At 42.9% G+C, this 10517-nt stretch overlaps 1 protein-coding gene across 1 annotated transcript in view; it reads left to right on the top strand.

Moving 5' to 3' along the window:
* cacna1ea (calcium channel, voltage-dependent, R type, alpha 1E subunit a) overlaps positions 1-10274 on the top strand; it is a 113074-nt gene extending 102800 nt beyond the window's left edge. The window contains exons 40-48 of the mRNA XM_078946411.1: positions 325-430; positions 519-626; positions 723-823; positions 2592-2698; positions 2801-2969; positions 3039-3152; positions 3357-3504; positions 6819-6976; positions 8289-10274. Coding sequence (XP_078802537.1) covers positions 325-430; positions 519-626; positions 723-823; positions 2592-2698; positions 2801-2969; positions 3039-3152; positions 3357-3504; positions 6819-6976; positions 8289-8834 — 1557 coding nt within the window. The 3' untranslated portion in view covers positions 8835-10274. The remainder of the gene's footprint in view (positions 1-324; positions 431-518; positions 627-722; positions 824-2591; positions 2699-2800; positions 2970-3038; positions 3153-3356; positions 3505-6818; positions 6977-8288) is intronic.
* The last annotated feature ends 243 nt before the right edge of the window (positions 10275-10517 follow it).

Raw genomic sequence — 10517 nt, 5'->3', positions numbered from 1 at the left:
CCAAGTTCAGTTAGTGACCAACACCTCAAACAACATGTATTGAACGTTTGGGTGCCTGCTTTAAGGACTCTGCTCACATTTGATCATTCAGCTCAGTTACTTTAAAAAATGTTTTAAATAATCAAAAACCTCAAAAAAGTCAGTGTGACTATTTTAAAAAATAAATGTTTAATTGAAGTTTTTTAACAAATTGAAAACAGACGCTTTGCTGCCTTTATCACTAAACATTTACTATCAAATTGATCTTATTTCAATCTTATTTTACTTAAACAATTTTGAGTTTCGAGTCATTTCTGGCCCTAATGTGTTAACCTTTCCTATCAGAGACTTGTTCTGATGAACATGCCTGTGGATGACGACATGAGCGTCCACTTCACATCCACCCTCATGGCGCTGATCCGCACCGCCCTCGAGATCAAGATTGCCAGAGGTTAGTGTGGACACCTTAAATTATTTGCATATTCACCTCTAAAAATGTGTTCCAGTGTGAGAACATGTCTTTCACACTTGGCTTTTAGGAGGAGAAGATAGAAACCAGATGGATCTGGATCTGCAGAAGGAGATCGGCGTTATTTGGCCTCATCTGTCCCAGAAGGCGTTGGACCTGCTGGTCCCGATTCACAAAGGTAACATCTTTGCAGACGTTCAGAACAATTAACTCACCACTGAAAAAGAATAGTTCTGATGTGAAATAGTCTCATTCTTTTTTCTTTTCTGTGCAGCAAGTGACATGACCATAGGGAAGATCTATGCTGCCATGATGATCATGGATTACTACAAACAAAACAAAGCCAAGAAGTTGCGACAGCAACTAGAGGAACAGGTATTTCCATTTTATTTTATTTTATATTGCAACTTTTATTTTCTGTTTTTTTAAGCATCTGGTTGTTTTAACAGACTTATCTAGAAGTCCATGACAACTCAGTCATGACGGACAAGGAGGAAACACCAGATTAACGCTCAGGTTTTCTGGATAACAGAAAAAATCTATTATATAATTTAATTTAGAACAGCTTTACCCAAAGTTGCAGCAAGACATGACAAAAATCAAATGAGAAAACCAGTAAAGCTTTTACAAAAAGGGCTTTTGAAAAAACATTCCATTCTATGGTAATCCATAGGATAATAATAAATAATGAATAATAATGAGAAGCCCAGAAGGCTTCTTAAACGGAATCTTTTCATAAAACAAAGAGTCGCTGAGAGGCTGACGCTGGGTCTGATTGTTGAATGAAACTCTCAAACAAATCATGAAGCACAATGAAGTTCGTATTTTGAACTTTTAATAGTGAAAGGGGTAATTAAATCCACTTATTATAACATGATAGAAAAAAGCAAAGAATCAAGAAAAAACACACAAAAAGGTGAGTTAAATCTACTTGATGTTTCCACCAGGTGATTACCGCCAATAATACTATAATCCAAACAAAAAAAATATTCAATCCCCATAATAAAGACCTAACTTAATTCATGGCACCTACAGTCAAAGTGTTTCATTATTAGAATACGCTCAAAGCACATTTTCTGATCCTCTGCTGCAGAACAGTGTCTGTTCAAAGTTCTTAAAGTGTATAATTGCAAAGACATTTTTATGTGATTCTACACCAATGTTTGTATTTGCTGGTAGCACCAAAGGTGCTCTAAGTGCTACAATTGACCTACTTGTATTAATAATCCAAGTAAATCTGCGGCAGCAGGAGGATCTGAATCAACACGAAGTGTATTTTATTTTGAAAGGAGCTTGTATTTGCTGATGTGAAACGTAAAAGAAAAAATACAACAATTCAATGATTGTAAACTAGCTAGTTTACAATCTAGTAAAACAGCTACAATTTGTGGATGAATACCTTAAGGGCCACAAAAGTATAAATAAAGGTGAAGTGGGAATCTGCAGCTCTCACTCGTGTAAGAAACTGGTCCGATTGGTCCTTTGAAAGTCGCAGACCCCGGCCCTAAAAAGAAGAAATGGCTTAACCTCTTAGGACTCAAGCTAATATTTGAGCTAACCTTCCGCCCATGTGGGGCCCAGTTACATAGAATTAACTGCTATGAGAATATAAGCCAAAATGTCAGGTCTGCAGAGGTTAAAGGCAAATAGAGCCACGAAGCAAAACTGCAATTTCTATCTACAAAGACATGGGTTTGAGCCGACTGTTAGTTTTTAAATCAACTGGTGAGATTTGTGGGTCTGGATTGGACTGATGTTCACGTCCTGCACAAAAACACAAACCAGACCTTTTCCTAATTATCTTTTACCTTTTTAAGAGTGCTGACCGTCCCAATTTTGCTTGACAATGGCATTGTCGTCCATCCATCCTATTGACCTGTCAGCTCTGAGCTACACGAGTCAGCTTTAGGTTTGTCAAAGACATGAAAAACGGAGCAAGTTCTGCAGCTTTTATAGTTCTTCTCAACAGTATGTCTGGCAAAGAGTGAACGCCTGCAAATATCTGTGAGTCAATAAAGGTTTTTTTTGTTTTGAATTGCGTCTAAGGGTTTGATCAAGCAGCAACTAAGAAACTTTCTGCCTTCATGATATGTTGAGTCAAAACAAACAAAACTAGGATGGATTTCTCTTTTTCCTCTCATAGAAACACGCTCCCATGTTCCAGCGAATGGATGCATCTTCTCTTCCTCAAGAAATCCTATGCAATGTGAAGTCTCTGTCGTTCCTCGGGCACAGCGCTGGATCTGCTCTGTAAATTCTCACCTTTTTTTCTCCTAACTGCTGTTTTCACCTCTGGTGTTTGGTTTTTTCTGCTGCAAGATGTCCCACCCTGTTCTTGTTTTGTGCCCACAGCACCAGAGGAGGGTTTGTGGCGCTCAGCCCAGTTTCCCCCCAGGAAATGTTTGTGCAGCAGTTGCCCTGCTCCCGGCAGGAGAAGGAGGAAGAAGAGGATGCGGACTACCGTTCCCCCTACCACCCCTACCGCCACCGTCTTCACTACCATCAACATTTGCACACGCTGGTGAATCCCTCGCTGCTTTTTGTCCGCATCACTCCATTTTGATCCTAAATGCAGCCTCCACCTGTGCAGGTGCCAGAGGTAGTGCAGTACAACCAACTGATGCAGCAGACACTCAGTAAATCACCTCAGCGCACTGCATCAGTTAGAGCATCTTCCATGCCGAGACTGGCTATTGACCCGCAGGTAATTCAGAATGATCACCTTCATAATTTCTTTTATGCAGCGAGTAACACTATGAAAAGGAGAAATTCAGAAGTTCTCATCTTCTCCAGGTTCGTCTATAGCCCTGATAGTTCCTGCCGGCAGCAATGGAACTAAATGATTGGATCAAACGGCAGCAGTGAAGGGAATGTGACCAATATTTCTGTCTGTTTCTTATGCATGAAGCCCGGATTGTCAGCAGACACCAAGTCCATGAAACGTTCCTTCTCCACCATCGGAGACCAGTGTGTGAACGGCCTCTGGCAGGAGCAGCACTCTCTGGAAAGAATAAGTCCAGACGCCGCCTACAGACCCCGGCAGAGGAGCTTTAGAGGTCAGTTCCCTCTTTTTCTGACCCGTTAACCACTTGACCATCATAATGGTTAGATACTTCTGCAGACGGAGGTTTGATGGTTACAGTAAAAACTCAGCTTTAGTCAGAATCATCAGTTTTAGGCTGACATGGAAACTCTACAACAGCTCGAGTGACGTTATCTTTTAGGGACATGCTCTGCACTTAATTCAATTCAATTCAGTTTTATTTGTATAGCCCAAAATCACAACAACAGTCGTCTCGATGGGCTTCGAAGTAAAACATGAAATCAAAAGGATCACGAATACAAAGAGTTCAATAGAAAAATACTAAAATGAACTAACAAACTGACTAAGCTATACTGGCATCCCTGCCCTTAGACCCCCCTTCGCGGTAAGGAAAAACTCCCAAAAAAAATGGATTCTGGAAAAAACGAAGAAACCTCAGGGGTGCCCACATGAAGGAGGGATCCTCCCCCAGGACGGACAGGCGATTTACCAGAACTCTTAGAGAAGAATTAACTTATCTAAATCTACAACTACATATATAAAGTCCAGCAGACGAGCTTCATCCAGCTGTGGTTGTGGGGACAGTCAAAGGCGCGAGTCGAGCCGGAGACAGGATCCACAGCCAGGTGTAGGAGCAGGAGCAGAGACGAGGTACTCGGTCAGGAACAGAGCAGAGACGAGCCAGAGATGAGCCAGAGGCAGGATCCACAGCCAGGTGTAGGAGCGGGAGCAAAGGCGAGGCAGACGGTCAGGAACTGGAGCACGGATGAACCAACTGGAGTCTGGAAGCACTCCCACTCCGCAGGAGGGGAGAGGGAAAGACGGACAATACATAAATCACTGTACCAAACAGAAGCATGGAGAGCTAAATGTTAAATGATGATCAAAAATACAGGAGAGGAAGGGTAGAAGTAGAAAAGAAAAGAGGACAGAACCCCAGTGCACCATAGTTACCCCAGCTTCAACTTCTAGCAGCCTTTTAAAAGAAATAGTTATTATTAAGTTTAATTTAAACAAATTAACATTAAGTTAAATAATCTCTGAATACTAACTAGTCTGACAATAATCCTGTCCACAGAGGAATGTTTTCAGTCTAACTTTGAATGTAGAAACTGAGTCGGCCTCTCTTCCATGAGCTGGGAGTTTATTCCATAAAACAGGGGCTTGGTGGCTAAACGCTCTACCTCCAACCGTACTTTTACTAATTCTAGGAACCACAAGCAGTCCTGCATTTAGTGAGTGAAGTGTTCTGATTGGATGGTAAGGGACTATGAGGTCCTTAATATAGGACGGGGCCATTCCATGTAAGGCCTTATAGGTTAACAGGAGGATCTTGAACTTGATTCTGGAATCAACTGGGATCCAGTGAAGTGAAACTAACACAGGAGTGATGTGATCTCTTCTGCTGGTTCCAGCTAACAATCTAGCTGCTGCGTTCTGAACAAGCTGGACACTTCTTAAGGAACTCTTAGGACACGCTGCTAACAAGGAGTTACAGTAATCCAGCCTCGACGTAACAAATGCATGGATGAGTTTTTCAACATCACTCTTAGAAAGTAGATTTCTGATCTTAGCAATATTCCGCAGGTGAAAAAAGGCAGTTCTGCACGCCTGAGATATGTGAGCCTTAAATGATAAATCCTGGTCAAATAAAACCCCAAGGTTTCTAACTGTGGAATTGGGGGCTATACTTATGCCATCCAGGGAGACTATCTGAGCAGACAGAGCATCTCTCAGGTTTTTAGGACCTAGTATAATGACCTCAGTTTTTTCTGGGTTCAAGAGGAGGTCATTGATTGTCATCCAGGTCTTGATGTCACTGATGCAGGCATTCAGTTTCTCTATCTGGTCATTCTGGTCAGGCTTCATGGATAAATACAACTGCGTATCGTCGGCATAACAATGAAATTTAATGCTGTGTTTCCTGATTATGTTTCCTAGGGGTAGCATATTAAGCGTAAACAGGATGGGTCCCAAGACTGAGCCCTGTGGGACTCCATAGTTGACTCGAGTGCACTGAGAGGAATGGCCATTTACATTAACGAACTGATACCTATGGGACAGATAGGATTTAAACCACTGGAGAGCAGATCCTCTGATCCATATGTCCTGCTCTAATCTATGGAGTAAAATACTGTGGTCGATAGTGTCAAAGGCTGCACTGAGGTCCAACAGGACCAGAATAGAAAGTAGTCCCTTTTCTGAGGCCAATAACAAGTCATTAGAGACTCTAACTAGTGCAGTTTCCATACTGTGGTGGGGTCTAAACCCGACTGAAAGTCTTCAAAGTGGCTGTTGTCCTGTAGGTGGCAGTAAAGCTGCTTAACTACAACTCTTTAATACTCATAAAATCACATCATAAAGAAAAAGGCTCAACCTTACATTTATGGTTTCTGCTTCTTTGTTTTTCCTCTCGTTTTCCATTCATAAAAACCTGTTTTACTTTATTTAATAATTCACGTCTCATGTGATTGTGTCAATGTTTGATAAATGGTGTTTATTTTTGAATCCTAGAGAGTTTGCACGTGTAGAACTGTCTTATTGCTCGAGCGATTTAATCATTACCCCAAAGCAAAACTGTTTTTAAAACATTTTCATTCATCTTTGACAAACAGATGATCCACAGCTGATCTTAGCCACACATTTAAGAAATGTGTACTAAGTCAGGTTTACTGGTGACATTGCACGTTTACATGTGATCATCTTTACCTCTAAACTGCTCCTATTTAATGTCTGTAGCCAAGCATAAATCAAAGAACATCCTCCAAACTACTAAAATGAATGTCATTTCCTACCATTACTTTTTTCTTATAAGCTGTTTTTGCTTCTTTGCCTTTTGTCTGCTCCCTTTGACGACCACCACAGTCCATCATTCATGTTCTCAATTCACGTATTCTGATTTTGGTTTCCGTTGGCTGGCCTTCCTGGTGCAACACTCTGCATTTATCTGGACTTGGAACCGGCACACCAAAGCCATGGATTGTTTCTTGTGGTTGTTTTGCATAAAAGCTTGTTATTTTCCACAATCTCAGCAGCAACAACAGTTTAAACTCTTGTCTTAGTCTTTAAATTAAGATTTAAATGGTAAATGTCGTAGACTTAAATAGTTCTTTACTACCTTCTTAAAAGGCACAAAGTCCTTTACAACCACCAGGAGCAACGGGAGGACCAGAGTCTTGCCCAAGGACACTAACACATGGGGGGGCAGGGTGGGAACATGCAATCTTCCCATCAGAGGTCGACCGCTCTTCCTCTGAACCCCGCCCGCCACCTTAAAATGTTCATAAAATATTTCAAATATTCTTTCCCATTTAAAATGACACGAAGGTCAAAGAGTCAGTCCCAAGGAAGCCAGCAGTCATGAGAGGGGGAGATCGAAGGAACGGCGCCACCTGCTTTCTCCTGACGTGTCCCGGGAGCCTTCACACGAGAGAAGCCGCTCGCCAAGCGAAGGACGGACGAACAACGCCAAGAAACCGGCAAGGGTGCACACCAACACTAAACCCACGTTGTTATTCGTTTGGATTCTTCATTTCCACAGAAAGGATCTTTCCATGCAGAAGCTGGTTACTCACTCACATTTGTAAAAACACCTGTAGTTTCACTGCACCACACTTTTTACTTTAGTAAAATTAAAGCCAGAACTATTCCTACGTTACAGAGAGCTGCAATTTCTACTTTCGGCTTTTAACTCTTGGAATGTATGATAATACTACTGTCAGATAACTGCATGAAGAAATTCTTGTTAGATGTTTAAAAACATTGTTAAAATATTATGCATCTACTTTTTATTCTAACATTATCTAAATCTTTCTGACCAAAACAGAGCACAACGAAAAGGACTAATGTTATAAACATTTTTTGGTCCTTTTTTGTCCTTTCAAGTGCAGAGATATGAAAAACCAATTCAGACGTTACTACCACTTGATGACATCATCAATAGTCGTCTACATTAGCGCATAGCAGCCTGTGCTTGGAAGATACATACCAACATCCGTTTTATAAAACTAAAACTCAATACTGTAAATGTAAACGTCTGTGCTTCAGAGCACATCCACGTAAAGAAATCCCCCCACCGGCGGAGGGTTAGCCAGGTCTTTGTCCCTTTCAGACACCACCACAGCTTCAAATGCCCCTACAGTTGGAGCAATAGGGAGGACGAGAGGGGTAGGAAGCAATTCGGATCCCACCCGATCATCTTTAGATCCATTTTCAAAGTGTTCCCAGTCGTCTTTTAATCACAGCTGTGCAGTTTTTAGCCAGCATTAAAAAAACTGTAGTTTTCTAAGACATAGTTTCTGCAGAGCAGCAGTACTTCATAGGAAATTCCCCTCTGAGTTGTGGGTGGGACCTTTGGTGCAGAGCAACCCCGCCCCCCTTCCCCTCTGAGCTCAGAGCAGGGGGCTTGTGGCCCACCCAGCGTATTGTCTACACAGCACAAATGTCATACAGTTTTTTTGCCTGCGTCTCCTGATTCACAGCGACTTGAAAAAAGAAATGCTCAGAAATCAATTTGGAGCTTAATTTTCTTTATAAATGTCCTCCATCATCAGAATCAAAATGCCACAAGAACATGTTAAAAACACAAAAAATACAGTTTTCATTGGAGGGGGTCTTTAAAAAAGAGGTTCTGATGCCATTTCTAAGCAGTTTCATTATCAGGAATGACACTTTTCAAATACTTAGTGTGGTCACCCTCAAAGGTGTTAAAACTCTTTGGCAGTAAAGCAGATGACATTTTTCACAGACCAGCAGTTCTCTGCCTGAACTCTTGCTCTGTGTTTGACGTGCTGACAGGTGATCGCGTCGGTCAGTCCTGTCAACTCGGCCTCAGAAACTGGTACTCCACGTAACCGCCGCCAGCTTCCTCAGACACCTTCCCGCCCGCGGCCTCACATCTCCTACTCCCCTCTTGTCTGCCGAGCCTCCACCTCCCCCACCGCTCCAGCCCCCACAGAGGAACAAAGCCTCCCTCCCGATGGGCCCAGCGACTCCACAGAGACCCCCTGGAGGACTGACAAGGACAGCAGACCCCTGTCGGCGGGTCAGAGCTCCCCTGAAGGCGGCGGCTCAGCACCCAGCCACTCCTCTCCACACCGCTACACCTCAGAGCCCCACCTCCCGTTTCACAAGGAGTCCAGCCCAGCTGAAAGACAGGAGACCCTCACCTTTGAGACCGCCATCGCCACCACCCTGGGTCGGACACACGCCATAAGCTCCGCCCCTCAGCTCAGACACTCATGGCAGGTTCCGAACGGGCATTTCCGTAAGCCCTTGGCTCAGGCCAACCCGGCTGACGGCAGTGAGTTGCTCAGTGACACAGATGAAGACGACCTCTGCTAAAACTCTGAGGACCTCAGAGAAGCTGGAGCTCTCAGCAACAGTAGCACCAACCTGAGGGCTGAGCAACGCCGCACTTCATCTGGACAAGTGACCCCGACGGACGGCGTCCGTGTGTCTGCATTGCAGTTGAAGGACGGCCGTATGTGGCAATGAAACCTGTTTACATAGGTGTGCTGTTAACAGAACATGTGCCAAATAAAGAGGCGGATCGTCCCATAACCCCCCCCAGCAACCCACAGTGTGACTGTTATTGATGGTGACAAAGTCCAGGATGTTCAGATCATTGAAAGTAGAGCATCTAAGTGATCATAGACTAATGAGATGAATGTATTCTGTTCCCATGAGGAAGCTGTTGTTGCTGTGCAGTTGTGTAAAAGCAGACATTTAACCCGATTGTGCCGACTCACACGTGTGGCAGACCGCCAATCCCTACAGGTTCTGTTTCCAACAAGAATATCCACGCGATACCTGGGCATTAAAGCGGCCGTCATCCAGAAATAGCCAGTACCGAATGTGAATTTGTAGATCTAGATTGAGCTGGAGTTGATGCTGTGCATTTGTGGAAGACAGAGGAGGGGTGTCACTGACATCGTGAATATTAGTGTGTGTGTGTGTGTGTGTATATAGTGACTTTAAAGGTTTCTTATAAATGTTTACGTTGGACACACGTGTCCCATCCTCACAGGCCAGACGGCTCGATGCGACGTCAGACTGGTTCCTCGGACTGATCTGCTCTCTCTGAGCTGAAGAACAGTCGTTTCCTTAGAATGTGAAAGGATTGACCCCGTGTGTCGTCACGTTTGTGTTGGATAATCATTTTACACGTGATGTCAAAGTCGACAAAAGCCATGTTCTTCCTGTGCATAGAGCCAGACATGGGAGCTCTTCAGGATGTGTTGCCTTCTTTCATGTGACGATTGATGAGATGTTGTTTGTAAAACTATATGTACCTGATGCACCTGAAGCTTCATCAAAAATCACCGTGAAGCCATCGTCTGCTTTGTAGCTGCTCCTCAGCTGGCATTACTGTAACGTCTGCAGTGTCCCTGTCTGTGCATGGTCATGACGGCAAAGGATGTAGAGGATGCGTTTAGTGTCTCCATGATGTTCCTCCCAACAAAAACCCACAAGCAAGAGGAACATTTTTAATTTCCAGCTCTTCTGTGAGACAAATTGGACAAAATGTATATTTGTATGACACGCTAATGAAATGCCAACACGGGTCTCTGAAATGTGCTGGGCACCATTTTTATCCAGCTAGCGGCTGTCGTCTGTAAAGAAGGTGGGACTATTTTCAGTGTTTAGGACTCAAACGGACGTCCGTCTGTGCCTGGGGAAGCTCAACCAAAGATTTCCCTTCCAGCTTGGATTTCATAGATAGAGGAGCTTCCTGGCAAATATGTAGTATAGACTGTGCCAAATAAATTCATGTTTCACCTATTGAGCATTTAGTTTTTTGTGGTTAATCATGACATACATGGTCAAATGATTATTAAAAGTGTTTCGTGACATTAAACTAGATTTATTCCAAATATTTGTGCTTGAAATGAAACAGGAAAATTATGTTTGAGTTATATTATCTTGGATAAATGATTATTACAAAATCTTTTTTTTTACTACATTTTCATGATAAATTGAAAAAGACTTAATGCAGGTTCTCTTCATTTAGAAATAGAGCTTTGT

This window comes from Oryzias latipes, chromosome 4 (assembly GCF_053564925.1).
Source record: "Oryzias latipes strain Hd-rR chromosome 4, Olatipes_Hd-rR_3.1".
Lineage (NCBI taxonomy): Eukaryota > Metazoa > Chordata > Actinopteri > Beloniformes > Adrianichthyidae > Oryzias > Oryzias latipes.
This window is presented reverse-complemented; position numbering and strand designations above follow the sequence as displayed.